Consider the following 18,071-nt stretch of genomic DNA (forward strand, 5'->3'; position numbering starts at 1 on the left):
CAACTTCCTGGACAAAACGTTCCACTGTAATAGTGAAGGTGTAAACTTGGCAGTAGAAAACCTAAACAGTATATTTGACCTCTCAGCTTCCCTATCAAATCTAAAAATCTCTAACAGAAAACCAAAGAAAACTAATAACAGTGATAAATTGTTTGATGAAGAATGCAAAAACCTAAGAAAGAAATTGAGAAACCTATCCAACCAAAAACATAGAGACCCAGAAAACCTGAGCCTACGCCTTCACTATGGTGAATCACTAAAACAATACAGAAATACACTACGGAAAAAGAAGGAACAGCATGTCAGAAATCAGCTCAATGTAATTGAAGAATCCATAGACTCCAACCACTTCTGGGAAAATTTGAAAACACTAAACAAACAACAACACGAAGAGCTATCTACGGAGATGTATGGGTAAACCACTTCTCCAATCTTTTTGGCCCTATAACAGAGAACAAACAGCAAAAAAATATACATGATCAAATGCAAATCTTAGAATCAACTATTAAAGACTACCAGAACCCACTGGATTCTCCAATTACATTGAATGAACTACAGGACAAAATACAAACCCTCCAACCCAAAAAGTCCTGTGGTGTAGATGGTATCCTCAATGAAATGATAAAATATACAGACCACAAATTTCAATTAGCTATACTTAAACTCTTTAACATCATCCTTAGTTCTGGCATCTTCCCCAATATTTGGAACCAAGGACTGATCACCCCAATCCACAAAAGTGGAGACAAATTTGACCCCAATAACTACCGTGGGATATGCGTCAACAGCAACCTTGGGAAAATCCTCTGCATTTTCATTAACAGCAGACTAGTTCATTTCCTCAGTGAAAACAATGTACTGAGCAAATGTCAAATTGGTTTTTTACCAAATTACCGTACGACAGACCACGTATTCACCCTGCACACCCTAATTGACAAACAAACAAACCAAAACAAAGGCAAAGTCTTCTCATGCTTTGTTGATTTCAAAAAAGCTTTTGACTCAATTTGGCATGAGGGTCTGCTATACAAATTGATGGAAAGTGGGGTTGGGGGAAAAACATACGACATTATAAAATCCATGTACACAAACAACAAGTGTGCGGTTAAAATTGGCAAAAAACACACACATTTCTTTCCACAGGGCCGTGGGGTGAGACAGAGATGCAGTTTAAGCCCCACCCTCTTCAACATATATATCAACGAATTGGCGAGGGCACTAGAACAGTCTGCAGCACCCGGCCTCACCCTACTAGAATCTGAAGTCAAATGTCTTCTGTTTGCTGATGATCTGGTGCTTCTGTCACCAACCAAGGAGGGCCTACAGCAGCACCTAGATCTTCTGCACAGATTCTGTCAGACCTGGGCCCTGACAGTAAATCTCAGTAAGAGAAAAATAATGGTGTTCCAAAAAAGGTCCAGTTGCCAGGACCACAAATACAAATTCCATCTAGACACCGTTGCCCTAGAGCACACAAAAAACTATACATACCTCGGCCTAAACATCAGCGCCACAGGTAACTTCCACAAAGCTGTGAACGATCTGAGAGACAAGGCAAGAAGGGCCTTCTATGCCATCAAAAGGAACATAAAATTTGACATACCAATTAGGATCTGGCTAAAAAAATACTTGAATGCAATAAAATGCCAATTAATTACTTAAAAATCATACAATGTGATTTTCTGGATTTTTGTTTTAGATTCCGTCTCTTACAGTTGAAGTGTACCTATGATAAAAATTACAGACGTCTACATGCTTTGTAAGTAGGAAAACCTGCAAAATCGGCAGTGTATCAAATACTTGTTCTCCCCACTGTATATATAGATATATAGATATATTATATATTACTATTATTATTATTATTATTTATTTTTTTCAATGTACTTTATTCAAACCAGTGAATATCACTTATTATAAATGAGATCATTAACTATCAGCTCTTGGAATATCCAGGGCCTGTACTCTTCACATTTTGGTTATAAAACAACAAATCCAGAATGATTAAAAACATCAAGGGACAGGACATCATAATCCTACTGGAAACATGGTGTCATGGAGACATAGATACTCAGTGTCCCTCAGGCTATAGAGAAAGTTTACTACCATCAATCAAACGTAAAATTTTTAAATGGGGCCGAAACTCAGGTGTAATCATCATTTGGCATAAGCAGGACTTAGCACTGAATGAAATGAAAAAATTTACTAATCACATTTGGTTAAAACTTAACAAAGGTACAATCTATTGTGACAATGATGTATACATATGTGCAGCTTATGCTCCTCCTTCAGATTCATCATATTATGATGATCAGTTTTTTGACAATCTCCATACAGAAATCATTCAATTTCAGGCAGAGGGTAAAGTGCTTCTTTGTGGAGATTTCAATGCAAGAACAGGTTCTGAGCCTGACTACACTGATGCGGGAGGTAACCACCACATATTGGGACACCCCTCCTTGTACAGTAGCCCAAATATAAATAATAGAAACAGTTCTGACCAAATACTGAACAATAATGGGAAGGAGTTAGTGCATCTCTGTCAAGCCTTAGGCCTGTACATGCTTAATGGTAGAATCAGAGGGGACTCTTTAGGTCAGTTTACTTACTGCTCAGCTCTTGGGACAAGTGTAGTCGATTATGCCATCACTGACATTGACCCCTCCTCCATTCACTGTCAGACCACAGACACCATTGTCAGATCACAGTCAGATCAACGTGTTTCTGAAGAAATTAACCGGCAATATTCATTCAAAAAAACAGCCGAATAAACTCTACAACATGAACCAATCGTGCAGATGGGCTCAAAACAGTGCAGAGAGATTCATTGAAACATTGAACTCAAATGAAATGATGAACTCTATACAGTTTTTCAATTACTCACAATACCAAAACAATAAAGAAGGTGTCAATTCGGCTACTCAAAACATAAATTGCATTTTCCAAAAAGCAGCATCGAAAGCAAATTTGAGAAAATCAAAGAAATGCAACATCAGAAACAAAAAACAAAATGTTTCTGAAAAATTGTTTGATAACGAATGTAAAACAATTAGAAAACACCTAAGACAAATTTCAAATGAAAAACATAAGCAGCAAAACAACCCAGATCTACGCTATGAATACTTTGAAACTCTGAAACAGTATAAGCATACACTAAAACGCAATAAATTAAATTATACCAACAAGACACTTGATGAAATTGAAAGTGTAATTGACCAAAATCAGTTCTGGGACATGTGGAACAATTTAAGCATGACAAAGCCACAAGAATTAGCAATACAAGATGAAGGAATTTGGAAAACTTATTTTGATAATCTATGCAAAAACATCCCACAAAAAGACTTACAACAGAACCAATTAGAAATTCAAGAAAGATTGAACATCCTCATTAAAAACAACCAAAATCCATTAGATTACCCAATAACCCAACAAGAACTAAATGAAAAGCTAAAATCTATAAAATCAAAGAAGGCTTGTGGTCTAGATAACATCAGAAATGAAATGCTGAAAAACAGCACACCTGAGTTGCAAAATGCTGTACTTAAGTTGTTCAACATAGTTTTAACTTCTGGCTGCTTCCCTGATGTCTGGAACCAGGGGCTCATCTCCCCTATCCACAAAAGTGGAGACAAATCAGACCCCAATAATTACAGGGGAATTTGCGTAAACAGCAACTTGGGAAAGGTTTTCTGTAGCATTTTGAATTCAAGAATTCAAACCTTTCTTCAAGAGAAAAATGTAATAAGTAAATGTCAAATTGGCTTTCTCCCTAACCATCGCACTACTGACCATATATACACCTTACACACACTAATTAATAAACATGTCCACCAAAAAAAAAGAGGGCAAAATCTTTGCTTGCTTTATTGACTTTAAAAAAGCATTTGATTCTATTTGGCATGAAGGGCTATTCTACAAAATTCTCCAAAGTGGGCTTGGTGGTAAGGTGTATGACTTAATAAAATGTATGTACACAGAAAACAAGTGTGCAATAAAAATCAAAAACCAAAGAACATAATTATTTTCACAACGTCGAGGTGTGAGACAAGGCTACAGTTTGAGTCCAAATCTTTTCAACATTTATATCAATGAATTAGCAGACATGTTGGACCATTCTCCAGCCCCAGGACTCACACTATTTGACACAGAGGTAAAATACCTGCTATATGCTGATGACTTGGTACTTCTATCACCAACCAAAGAAGATCTTCAACAGAACCTTAACATTCTAGAGCAATATTGTAATAATTGGGCCCAGGCAGTACATTTCAAAAAAACTAAAATCATGATTTTCCAAAAAAAAAACAGATGTCAGAAACACAAATATAAATTCACCCTGAACAACACCATAATTGAACACACTAAAAATTACACATACCTTGGTCTGACCATATCTGCATCGGGAAACTTTAATATGGCAGTGAATGCACTCAAAGAAAAAGCCCACAGAGCATTGTATGCAATAAAAATGAAATTATTCAAAATTAGAATTTGGACCAAAATATTTGACAGTGTAATCCTACCAATAGCTCTTTACGGAAGTGAGGTTTGGGGGCCACTCAATAAACTGGACTTTACAATGTGGGACAAACATCCAATTGAAGCCCTACATGCAGAATTCTGTCGGAAAATTCAACAAGTCCAGAGAAATACACCAACTAATGGATGTAGGGCAGAATTGGGCCGCTTTCCAGTAGTAATGAAAATACAGAAAATATCATTAAAATGTTGGCTACATCTAAATTCAAGTCCAAATTCAAGTCTGCAATTTAAAGCACTTCAAACCCAAGAGCTGAGCCCAGAAACGAGCCCTCTCAGTCAGCTGGTGTTGGACCTAACCAACCAAGCTGACACCAGCACTGCTTCAAAATAAATAATTCCAATTAACAAAATCATGAACCAATCAAAGGACTCATATTTACAACATTGGAAAAACGAAACAAAATCCCAAAGCCGACTAAATTGCTATCTGACCCTAAACAGAGAATATGAATTGGCTGATTATCTCTACTCTGTCAGAGATACGAAGCAGAGACAGATCCTTACCAAGTACAGGCTGAGTGACCATCAATTGGCAATAGAAACCGGCAGACATAAAAAGACATGGCTACCCAAAGAGGAGCGTATATGTGGTCACTGCACGACAGGGGAGGTAGAAACAGAGATGCACTTTCTTCTTTACTGTGATAAATATTCCTCACAAAGAGATTCATTATTCACAGAAATGACTACATTTATTCCAAATTTTAACTTATTAAACACAGAGGAAAAACTAAAAATACTCATAGGCGAAGGAGCAATGGCTCTTCTTGCAGCCAAATATGTATTTGCCTGCCATAGCCTGAGGGACACTGAATAATAACATCTGCATAGTAAATAGTAATGTACATATTATTATTGTTATTGCTATTATTGTTATTACCATTATTATTGTTGTTTATCATTCCAAATAGTAGTGATATGGGTGGTAATGGTAATGATGGCAGTTTAATGATGGTGGTGGTGGTAGTAGTGGTAGTAACAATGATGGTAGTTGTAGTACTGATATAATGGTTAAGATGACCGTTATTTAGTTATAAGTTAGTTATAGGTTCATTTTCCATATTTAGATTTGTATATACAGTGGGGAGAACAAGTATTTGATACACTGCCGATTTTGCAGGTTTTCCTACTTACAAAGCATGTAGAGGTCTGTAATTTTTATCATAGGTACACTTCAACTGTGAGAGACGGAATCTAAAACAAAAATCCAGAAAATCACATTGTATGATTTTTAAGTAATGAATTTGCATTATATTGCATGACATAAGTATTTGATCACCTACCAACCAGTAAGAATTCCGGCTCTCACAGACCTGTTAGTTTTTCTTTAAGAAGCCCTCCTGTTCTCCACTCATTACTTGTATTAACTGCACCTGTTTGAACTCGTTACCTGTATAAAAGACACCTGTCCACACACTCAATCAAACAGACTCCAACCTCTTCACAATGGCCAAGACCAGAGCGCTGTGTAAGGACATCAGGGTTACAATTGTAGACCTGCACAAGGCTGGGATGGGCTACAGGACAATAGGCAAGCAGCTTGGTGAGAAGGCAACAACTGTTGGTGCAATTATTAGAAAATGGAAGAAGTTCAAGATGACGGTCAATCACCCTCGGTCTGGGGCTCCATGCAAGATCTCACCTCGTGGGGCGTCAATGATCATGAGGAAGGTGAGGGATCAGCCCAGAACTACACGGCAGGACCTGGTCAATGACCTGAAGAGAGCTGGGACCACAGTCTCAAAGAAAACCATTAGTAACACACTACGCCGTCATGGATTAAAATCCTGCAGCGCACGCAAGGTCCCCCTGCTCAAGCCAGCGCATGTCCAGGCCCGTCTGAAGTTTGCCAATGACCATCTGGATGATCCAGAGGAGGAATGGGAGAAGGTAATGTGGTCTGATGAGACAAAAATAGAGCTTTTTGGTCTAAACTCCACTCGCCGTGTTTGGAGGAAGAAGAAGGATGAGTACAACCCCAAGAACACCATCCCAACCGTGAAGCATGGAGGTGGAAACATCATTATTTTGGGATGCTTTTCTGCAAAGGGGACAGGACGACTGCACCGTATTGAGGGGAGGATGGAAGGGGCCATGTATCGCGAGATCTTGGCCAACAACCTCCTTCCCTCAGTAAGAGCATTGAAGATGGGTTGTGGCTGGGTTTTCCAGCATGACAACGACCCGAAACACACAGCCAGGGCAACTAAGGAGTGGCTCCGTGAGAAGCATCTCAAGGTCCTGGAGTGGCCTAGCCAGTCTCCAGACCTGAACCCAATAGAAAATCTTTGGAGGGAGCTGAAAGTCCGTATTGCCCAGCGACAGCCCCGAAACCTGAAGGATATGGAGAAGGTCTGTATGGAGGAGTGGGCCAAAATCCCTGCTGCAGTGTGTGCAAACCTGGTCAAGACCTACAGGAAACGTATTATCTCTGTAATTGCAAACAAAGGTTTCTGTACCAAAAATTATGTTCTGCTTTTCTGATGTATCAAATACTTATGTCATGCAATAAAAAGCAAATTAATTACTTAAAAATCATACAATGTGATTTTCTGGATTTTTGTTTTAGATTCCGTCTCTCACAGTTGAAGTGTACCTATGATAAAAATTACAGACCTTTACATGCTTTGTAAGTAGGAAAATCGGCAGTGTATCAAATACTTGTTCTCCCTACTGTATATATCAATGTATTGGCAAGAACACTAGAACAGTCTGCAGCACCCAGCCTCACCCTACTAGAATCTGAAGTCAAATGTCTACTGTTTGCTGATGATCTGGTGCTTCTGTCCCCAACCAAGGATGGCCTACAGCCGCACCTAGATCTTCTGCACAGATTCTGTCAGACCTGGGCACTGACAGTAAATCTCAGTAAGACAAAAATAATGGTGTTCCAAAAAAGGTCCTGTTGCCAGGATCATAAATATAAATTCCACCTAGACAATGTTGCCCTAGAGCACACAAAAAACTATACCTACCTAGGCCTAAACAGCAGCACAACAGGTAACTTCCACAAAGCTGTGAACGATCTGAGAGACAAGGCGAGAAGGGCCTTTTACGCCATCATGGTTGTGAGGTCTGGGGTACACTCACCAATGAAGAAGTCACAAAATTAGACAAATACCATATTGAGACTCTGCATGCAGAATTCTGAAAAAACATCCTCTGTGTACAATGTAAAACCCCAAACAATGCATGCAGAGTAGAATTAGGATGATGCCCGCTAATTATACAAATCCAGAAAATAGCAATTAAATTCTACAACCACCTATAAAGAAGTGATTCTCAAACCTTCCATAACAAAGCTCTCACCTACAGAGAGATAAACCTGGAGAAGAGTCCCCTCCGTCAACTGGTACGGGGACTCTGATCACAAACAGACCCCACAGAGCCCCAGAACAGCAACACAATTAGACCCAACCAAATCATGACAGGACAATCTTCCTAACCTCCTGCCAACTGTATAACCATATCAGAGATACATATTTCCCTCAGATTACACAGACCCACAAAGAATTTGTCCCATATCTATTAGACGAAATAACACAGTGTGCAACTACAGCAGCAAGATGTGTGACTTGTTGCCACAAGGAGAGAGAGAGAGAGAGAGAGAGAGAAAGAGAGAGAGAGAGAGAGAGAGAGAGAGAGAGAGAGAGAGAGAGAGAGAGAGAGAGAGAGAGAGAGAGAGAGAGAGAGAGAGAGAGAGAGAGAGAGAGAGAGAGAAAACACTGAAACAGTACAGAAATACACTAAGAAAAAAGTCAGAAATCAGCTCAATGTAATTGACGAATCCATTGAATCTAACCACTTCTGGGCTAATTGGAACACACTAAACAAACAACATGAAGAGCTATCTATCCAAAATGTAGACGTACAGATAAACCATCTTTTTGGCTCTATAACAAAGAATAAACTGCAAAAACATATACATGATCAATTAAAAATCTTAGATTCAGCTATGAAGGACTACCAGAACCCACTCAATTCTCCAACTAAATTGAAAGAACTACAGGACAAAATACAAACCCTTCAATCCAGAGAAAGAGAAAGGGGGGGAAAGGGAGAGCGAGAGAAAGACAGGGATAGGAACAGAGAAAACACATGCACAGACACACACTCGCTCATACATGCACACACACTCTTAAGGTAGTCAGGTCTAATGGTTGTGCAGCAGGGTGTGCGTGGGTCTCTGATGTTACGATTATATATTCTGAATCAAACTGTAATCAGGCTCAGTAGAAATGCAAAAACAAAACAATCTCTCCATAATCAGGAACTCACCCACACAAACAGAGCTAATCACAGAGGAGGACACATTAAGGAGTTTATGTGCTTGCTTGTGAACGTCAGTAAACCTGTGATTGACCCCCTCTTCCTCACCCTCTTTTTTTTACGAGACAAATCTGTTTAGAATTGACTTGATTACTGTGTCTCCTAGGTAACGTCTGTCAGAACACCACCATGCACTCATTGGCCCGCGGGCCCCCTGCGGGCGGAGCTCAAACCTCCATGGAGCTAAAGCCCCTCCTCCCGTTCAGCCTGTTCCCTGGCTTCAGTGAAGTGAGTAGTGGCAATCATCACCATCACCATAGTTACAATGCTGTCAATCACTATGTTGTCATCACAGAAGATTGATGCCCCTACCACCCAGAGCCATATGTAAATATGTACAGTCGTGGTCAAAAGTTTTGAGAATGACACAAGTATTGGTCTTCACAAAGTTCGCTGCTTCAGTGTTATGAGATATTTTTGTCAGATGTTACTATGTTATACTGAAGTATAATTACAAGCATTCTATAAGTTTATGCAAAGAGTCAATATTTGCAGTGTTGACCCTTCTTTTTCAAGACCTCTGCAATCCGCCCTGGCATGCTGTCAATTAACTTCTGGGCCACATCCTGACTGATGGCAGCCCATTCTTGCATAATCAATGCTTGGAGTTTGTCAGAATTTGTGGGTTTTTGTTTGTCCACCCGCCTCTTGAGGATCGACCACAAGTTCTCAATGGGATTAAGGTCTCGGGAGTTTCTTGGCCATGGACCCAAAATGTCGATATTTTGTTCCCCGAGCCACTTAGTTATCACTTTTGCCTTATGGCAAGGTGCTCCATCATGCTGGAAAAGGCATTGGTCATCACCAAACTGTTCTTGGATGGTTGGGAGAAGTTGCTCTCGGAGGATGTGTTGGTACCATTCTTTATTCATGGCTGTGTTCTTAGGCAAAATTGTAAGTGAGCCCACTCCCTTGGCTGAGAAGCAACACCACACATGAATGGTCTCAGGATGCTTTACTGTTGGCATGACACAGGACTGATGGTAGCGCTCACCTTGTCTTCTCCGGACAAGGTGTTTTCCGGATGCCCCAAATAATCGTAAAGGGGATTCATCAGAGAAAATGACTTTACCCCAGTCCTCAGCAGTCCAATCCCTGTACCTTTTGCAGAATATCAGTCTGTCCCTGATGTTTTTCCTGGAGAGAAGTGTCTTCTTTGCTGCCCTTCTTGACACCAGGCCATCCTCCAAAAGTCTTCGCCTCACTGTGCATGCAGATGCACTCGCACCTGCCTGCTGCCATTCCTGAGCAAGCTCTGCACTGGTGGTGCCCCGATCCCGCAGCTGAATCAACTTTAGGAGACGGTCCTGGTGCTTGCTGGACTTTCTTGGGTGCCCTGACGCCTTCTTCACAACAATTTAACCTCTCTCCTTGAAGTTCTTGATGATCCGATAAATGGTTGATTTAGGTGCAATCTTACTAGCAGCAATATCCTTGCCTGTGAAGCCCTTTTTGTGCAAAGCAATGATGACGGCACGTGTTTCCTTGCAGGTAACCATGGTTAACAGAGGAAGAACAATGATTTCAAGCACCACCCTCCTTTTAAAGCTTCCAGTCTGTTATTCTAACTCAATCAGCATGACAGAGTGATCTCCAGCCTTGACCTCGTCAACACACTCACCTGTGTTAACAAGAGAATCACTGACATGATGGCAGCTGGTCCTTTTGTGGCAGGGCTGAAATGCAGTGGAAATGTTTTTTGGGGATTAAGTTCATTTTCATGGCAAAGAGGGACTTTGCAATTAATTGCAATTAATCTGATCACTCTTCATGACATTCTGGAGTATATGCAAATTGCCATCATCAAAACTGAGGCTTTGTGAATATTAGTATTTGTGTCATTCTCAAAACTTTTGACCACGACTGTACATATATGGCTCTGTTTCCACCTACACACGTGTGTAGATCTGAAGAGATTAGATAAGCAACCAGTGGTAATACAGGGATCTCTGCTTTGCCCTTCTGATAGGCCAGGTGGAAAATCCCCCTAAGGGTTGATTTGGGATTGGGCGCCTGTCACAATAATCAAAATTGACACTGAGGTGACCTAGAGTGACTTAGCTAAGGGCCACAACCATTGATAAAGAAAGGTGGGACTGTGCAAGATGAGACTCGTCTAAAGGTTTGATCAACATGTCACACTGCAGAGACTGAAATCTGGTCAAACACAGCAGTTGAGAAACAAATGTATTACAGTACATGTCAGTTAACCATCTCCCATAAAGAATAGGTTAGAGTCAACATGTATAAATAATACACTATGTCCTCCATGGGTCCATCATGCGTGACATTTTCTGTCCGCTTAACTCTGAAATGCACAGAAACAATATATTTGTATAAATTCAGACCTAACATACAGTACATTGTTATTTTTGTTGTTGTTGTTGTTGTTGTGTCTTAGTTAGTAGTACACAATTATTTGACATTTCTCCACACATCCTGAGGCGAGCTTTACTCCAGTGGTTCAGCGGACCACTGGGGTAGTGCAGGTGGTCTGCGATTATGATATTTAAAAAAAAAAAAATTATTATAGTTATTTTTTTATTCCAAAAATAATAGCAGTTGGGAGTATTAATGGTATTATATGCAATGTTACAGTACTTTTCACAATGCAAATTGTTTAAAATAATAATAATCGTAATAGGCCTTTCATTTGTTACATTCACTGCTAAAATTGATTACATTTGGCCTCCCGAGTGGCGCAGCGGTCTAAGGCACTGCATCGCAGTGTTGCGGCGTCACTACAGCCTGGGGTTCGATCATAACCGGCCGTGACCGGGAGTCCCATAGGGCGGGAACACAATTGGCCCAGCATCGTACGGGTTAGGGGAGGGTTTGGACAGGGGGGCTTTACTTGGCTCATCGCGCTCTAGTGACTCCTTGTGGCAGGCCGGGCGCCTGCAGGCTGACTTCGGTCGTCAGTTGAACTGTGTTTCCTCTGACACATTGGTGCAGCTGGCTTCCGGGTTAAGCGAGTGGGTGTTAAGAAGCGCGGTTTGGCGGGTCATGTTTCGGGGGGACGCATGACTCTACCTTCGCCTCTCCCGAGCCCGTTCGGGAGTTGCAGCAATGAGACAAGATCATAATCACGAAATTTTGGAGAAAAAGGGGGTAAAAAAAGAATAAAATAAAAATATATAGTTTTAATGTTTGAAAAATTCTGCAGCTGTGAATGATGGTCCTCAAGAGCTTTTGACAGTGATTTGGTGGTCCTCAAGAGCTTTTGACAGTGATTTGGTGGTCCTCAAGCTTTTTACTGTGATTTAGTGGTCCTCAAGCTTTTTACTGTGATTTGGTGGTCCTCAAGTGCTCTTTACGGTGATTTGGTGGTCCTCAATTTTGACCCCGGAACAGAGAAGGGAACCGCTGCTCTACTCTGTTGTTTCCACACCAAGCTTTTTATTAGAACTCTCTGTCCAGGTATTTTTATTAGAACTCTCTGTCCAGGTCTTTTTATTAGAACTCTCGGTCCAGGTCTTTTTATTAGAACTCTCTGTCCAGGTCTTTTTATTAGAACTCTCTGTCCAGGTATTTTTATTAGAATTCTCTGTCCAGGTATTTTTATTAAAACTCTCTGTCCAGGTCTTTTTATTAGAACTCGCTGTCCAGGTATTTTTATTAGAACTCTCTGTCCAGGTCTTTTTATTAGAACTCTCTGTCCAGGTCTTTTTATTAGAACTCTCTGTCCAGGTCTTTTTATTAAAACTCTCGGTCCAGGTCTTTTTATTAGAACTCTCTGTCCAGGTCTTTTTATTAGAGCTCTCTGTCCAGGTATTTTTATTAGAACTCTCTGTCCAGGTCTTTTTATTAGAACTCTCTGTCCAGGTATTTTTATTAGAACTCTCGGTCCAGGTCTTTTTATTAGAATTCTCTGTCCAGGTCTTTTTATTAGAACTCTCGGTCCAGGTCTTTTTATTAGAACTCTCTGTCCAGGTCTTTTTATTAGAACTCTCTGTCCAGGTCTTTTTATTAGAACTCTCTGTCCAGGTATTTTTATTAGAACTCTCTGTCCAGGTCTTTTTATTAGAACTCTCGGTCCAGGTCTTTGCTAGGGGGTGAGTTGAACCTGGGTTGAAAACACAGCCTGAACGCACTGGGTAGTCCTGGTCCCTGAGACACGCTGGCTAGTCCTGGTCCCTGAGACACGCTGGCTAGTCCTGGTCCCTGAGACACGCTGGCTACTCCTGGACCCTGAGACACGCTGGCTACTCCTGGCCCCTGAGACACGCTGGCTAGTCCTGGACCCTGAGACATGCTGGCTACTCCTGGTCCCTGAGACACGCTGGCTACTCCTGGCACCTGAGACACGCTGGCTAGTCCTGGTCCCTGAGACACACTGGCTACTCCTGGCCCCTGAGACACGCTGGCTACTCCTGGCCCCTGAGACACGCTGGCTACTCCTGGCCCCTGAGACACGCTGGCTACTCCTGGCCCCTGAGACACGCTGGCTAGTCCTGGCCCCTGAGGGCCCTCCTTGCTGGGCTTGGTAATGATGTTTTCATACACATCACAGGAGGCTTTGTTGTGAATGTGTAAAAAGATTACTATGTCTATGACAAGGTTGCGGAGATAGACAGCAAAACAGTGAAGGTAGGCCTATGCTGTGTCGGCTGGTTGAAAATCAAGAGGTTATTTTATCGTAGTCAGTGAGCCTTGTATGCCTGACCCTAACCCTAACCCATCACTCTCTCCCCTCAACCCTAACCTATCACTCTACACTCTCTCCTCAACCCTAACCCATCACTCTCTCCCCTCAACCCTAACCTATCACTCTACACTCTCTCCTCAACCCTAACCCATCATTCTACACTCTCCCCTCAACCCTAACCCATCACTCTCCCCTCAACCCTAACCCATCACTCTCCCCTCAACCCTAAGCCATCACTCTCTTTCTCCTTTACACTGTCAATTTCTCTCCTTTTCTCTCTCTCTGTCCGTATATCTGTCTGTATGTATCTTCCTCTTTTCACACGTACAAATCTCACCTCTCACTCTCTCCATCCCTCATATAACCTGTCTTTGTATATTTCCTGTTCTGTAGAAGAGAGAGTTATGGGTTACGTGTCAGTAGATGGAAACACATCATACATAGTGCTATACTGGAGCTTCCACTTCCTGGTCCCTCTGAGGGAGGTGACAGACAGAGTTCTGAGTGGAGAGTGATGGGTTAGGGTTGAATGGAGAGTGTATAATGATGGGTTAGGGTTGAGGGGAGTGTGTAGAGTGATGGGTTAGGGTAGAGGGTAGAGTGTAGTTTGATGGGTTGAGGGGAGAGTGTAGAGTGTAGAGTGATGGGTTAGGGTTGAGGAAACAATGTAGACTGATGGGTGAAGGTTGAGGGGAGAGTGATGGTTTAGGGTTGAGGGGAGAATGTAGATTGATTGGTTAGGGTTTAGGGAGAGGGTAGAGTGATGGGTTAGCATTGACTGGAGAGTGTAGAGTGATGGGTTAGGGTAGAGGGGAGAGTGTAGTTTGATGGGTTAGGGTTGAGGGGAGAGTGTAGAGTGATGGGTTAGTGTTGAGGGGAGAGTGTAGAGAAATGGGTTAGGGTTGAGGGGAGAGAGTGATGGGTTAGGGTTGAGGGGAGAGTGTAGAGTGATGGGTTAGGGTTGAGGGGAGAGTGTAGAATGATGGGTTAGGGTCGAGGGGAGAGTGTAGAGTGGTGGATTAGGGTAGAGGGGAGAGTGTAGTTTGATGGGTTGAGGGGAGAGTGTAGAGTGATGGGTTAGCGTTGAGGGGAGAATGTAGCGTGATGGGTTAGGGTTGAGGGGAGAGGGTAGAGTGATGGGTTAGGGTTGAGGGTAGAGAATTGATTTGAGAGTGTAGCTTGATGGGTTATGGTTGAGGGGAGAGTGTAGAGTGATGGGTTAGTGTTGAGGGGAGAGTGTAGAGAAATGGGTTAGGGTTGAGGGGAGAGAGTGATGGGTTAGGGTTGAGGGGAGAGTGTAGAGTGATGGGTTAGGGTTGAGGGGAGAGTGTAGAATGATGGGTTAGGGTCGAGGGGAGAGTGTAGAGTGGTGGATTAGGGTAGAGGGGAGAGTGTAGTTTGATGGGTTGAGGGGAGAGTGTAGAGTGATGGGTTAGCGTTGAGGGGAGAATGTAGCGTGATGGGTTAGGGTTGAGGGGAGAGGGTAGAGTGATGGGTTAGGGTTGAGGGTAGAGAATTGATTTGAGAGTGTAGCTTGATGGGTTAGGGTTGAGGGGAGAGTGTAGAGTGATGGGTTAGGGTTGAGGGGATAGTGTAGAATGATGGATTAGGGTTGATGGGAGAGTGTAGAGTGATGGGTTAGGGTTGAGTGGAGTGTGTAGAGTGATGGGTTAGGGTTAAGGTGAGAGAATTGATTTGAGAGTGTAGCTTGATGGGTTAGGGTTGAGGGGAGAGTGATGGGTTAGGGTTATGGGGAGAATGTAGAGTGATGGGTTAGGGTTGAGGGGATAGTGTAGAATGATGGATTAGGGTTTATGGGAGAGTGTAGAGTGATGGGTTAGGGTTGAGTGGAGTGTGTAGATTGATGGGATAGGGTGATGGGTTAGGGTTGAGGTGAGAGTGTAGAGTGATGGGTTATGGTTGAGTGTAGAGTGATGGGTTAGGGTTGAGGGGAGAGTGTATAATGATGGGTTAGGGTTGAGGGGAGAGTGTAGATTGATGGGTTAGGGTTGAGGGGATAGTGTAGAATGATGGATTAGGGTTTATGGGAGAGTGTAGAGTGATGGGTTAGGGTTGAGTGGAGTGTGTAGATTGATGGGATAGGGTGATGGGTTAGGGTTGAGGTGAGAGTGTAGAGTGATGGGTTATGGTTGAGTGTAGAGTGATGGGTTAGGGTTGAGGGGAGAGTGTATAATGATGGGTTAGGGTTAAGGAGAGAGCGTAGATTGATGGGTTAGGGTTGAGGTTGAGGGGAGAGAGTGATGGGTTAGGGTTGAGGGGAGAGTGTAGAGTGATGGGTTAGGGTTGAGGGGAGAGTGTAGATTGATGGGTGAGAGTAAGGTTAAGGGTTGAGGGGATAGTGTAGAGTTATGGGTTAGGGTTGAGGGAAGTGTAGAGTTACAGTGGGGGAAAAAAGTATTTAGTCAGCCACCAATTGTGCAAGTTCTCCTACTTAAAAAGATGAGAGAGGCCTGTACTTTTCATCATAGGTACACGTCAACTATGACAGACAAAATGAGAAAAAATTATCCAGAAAATCACATTGTAGGATTTTTAATGAATTTATTTGCAAATTATGGTGGAAAATAAGTATTTGGTCAATAACAAAAGTTTCTCAATACTTTGTTATATACCCTTTGTTGGCAATGACACAGGTCAATCATTTTCTGTAAGTCTTCACAAGGTTTTCACACACTGTTGCTGGTATTTTGGCCCATTCCTCCATGCAGATCTCCTCTAGAGCAGTGATGTTTTGGGGCTGTCGCTGGGCAACACAGACTTTCAACTCCCTCCAAAGATTTTCTATGGGGTTGAGATCTGGAGACTGGCTAGGCCACTCCAGGACCTTGAAATGCTTCTTACGAAGCCACTCCTTCATTGCCCGGGTGGTGTGTTTGGGATCATTGTCATGCTGAAAGACCCAGCCACGTTTAATCTTCAATGCCCTTGCTGATGGAAGGAGGTTTTCACTCAAAATCTCACGATACATGGCCCCATTCATTCTTTCCTTTACACGGATCAGTCGTCCTGGTCCCTTTGCAGAAAAACAGCCCCAAAGCATGATGTTTCCAACCCCATGCTTCACAGTAGGTATGGTGTTCTTTGGATGCAACTCAGCATTCTTTGTCCTCCAAACACGACGAGTTGAGTTTTTACCAAAAGGTCCTATTTTGGTTTCAGCTGACCATATGACATTCTCCCAATCCTCTTCTGGATCATCCAAATGCACTCTAGCAAACTTCAGACGGGCCTGGACATGTACTGGCTTAAGCAGGGGGACACGTCTAGCACTGCAGGATTTGAGTCCCTGGCGGCGTAGTGTGTTACTGATGGTAGGCTTTGTTACTTTGGTCTCAGCTCTCTGCAGGTCATTCACTAGGTCCCCCCGTGTGGTTCTGGGATTTTTGCTCACCGTTCTTGTGATCATTTTGACCCCACGGGGTGAGATCTTGCATGGAGCCCCAGATCGAGGGAGATTATCAGTGGTCTTGTATGTCTTCCATTTCCTAATAATTGCTCCCACAGTTGATTTCTTCAAACCAAGCTGCTTACCTATTGCAGATTCAGTCCTCCCAGCCTGGTGCAGGTCTACAATTTTGTTTCTGGTGTCCTTTGACAGCTCTTTGGTCTTGGCCATAGTGGAGTTTGGAGTGTGACTGTTTGAGGTTGTGGACAGGTGTCTTTTATACTGATAACAAGTTCAAACAGGTGCCATTAATACAGGTAACGAGTGGAGGACAGAGGAGCCTCTTAAAGAAGTTGTTACAGGTCTGTGAGAGCCAGAAATCTTGCTTGTTTGTAGGTGACCAAATACTTATTTTCCACCATCATTTGCAAATAAATTCATTAAAAATCCTACAATGTGATTTTCTGGAGAAAAAAAAACTCAATTTGTCTGTCATAGTTGATGTGTACCTATGATGAAAATTACAGGCCTCTCCCATCTTTTTAAGTGGGAGAACTTGCACAATTGGTGGCTGACTAAATACTTTTTTTCCCCACTGTATGTGTTAGGGTTGAGGGGAGAGTGTAGATTGATGGGTAAGGATTGAGGGGAGAGTGTAGAGTGATGGGTTAGGGTTGAGGGGAGAGTGTAGAATGATGGGTTAGGGTTGATGGGAGAGTGATGGGTTAGGGTTGAGTGAGAGTGTAGAGTGATGGGTTGGGGTTTAGGTGAGAGTGCAGTGTGATGGGTTAGGGTTTAGGGGAGAATGTAGAGTTATGTGTTAGGGTTGAGGGGAGAGTGTAGATTGATGGGTAAGAATTGAGGGGAGAGTGTAGAGTGATGGGTTAGGGTTGAGGGGAGAGTGTAGAATGATGGGTTAGGGTTGATGGGAGAGTGATGGGTTAGGGTTGAGTGAGAGTGTAGAGTGATGGGTTGGGGTTTAGGTGAGAGTGCAGTGTGATGGGTTAGGGTTTAGGGGAGAATGTAGAGTTATGTGTTAGGGTTGAGGGGAGAGTGTAGATTGATGGGTAAGGGTTGAGGGGAGATTGTAGAGTGATGGGTTAGGGTTAGGGTTGAGAGGAGAGTGTAGAGTCATGGGTTAGGGTTAAG

The 18,071-nt window shown here is 42.5% G+C and overlaps 1 protein-coding gene across 1 annotated transcript in view; it reads left to right on the forward strand.

Annotated features, from left to right (window-relative positions):
- Positions 1–8,695: 8,695 nt before the first annotated feature.
- The window catches only part of LOC311120374 (zinc finger protein 385D-like), a gene marked incomplete at both ends in the record, with an annotated part of 20,904 nt that continues 11,528 nt past the window's right edge, over positions 8,696–18,071 (forward strand). Inside the window, 2 exons of the mRNA XM_084157841.1 lie at positions 8,696–8,711; positions 8,975–9,096. Coding sequence (XP_084013967.1) covers positions 8,696–8,711; positions 8,975–9,096 — 138 coding nt within the window. The remainder of the gene's footprint in view (positions 8,712–8,974; positions 9,097–18,071) is intronic.

This window comes from Coregonus lavaretus (genome assembly GCF_964263955.1).
Source record: "Coregonus lavaretus genome assembly, chromosome: 3".
Lineage (NCBI taxonomy): Eukaryota > Metazoa > Chordata > Actinopteri > Salmoniformes > Salmonidae > Coregonus > Coregonus lavaretus.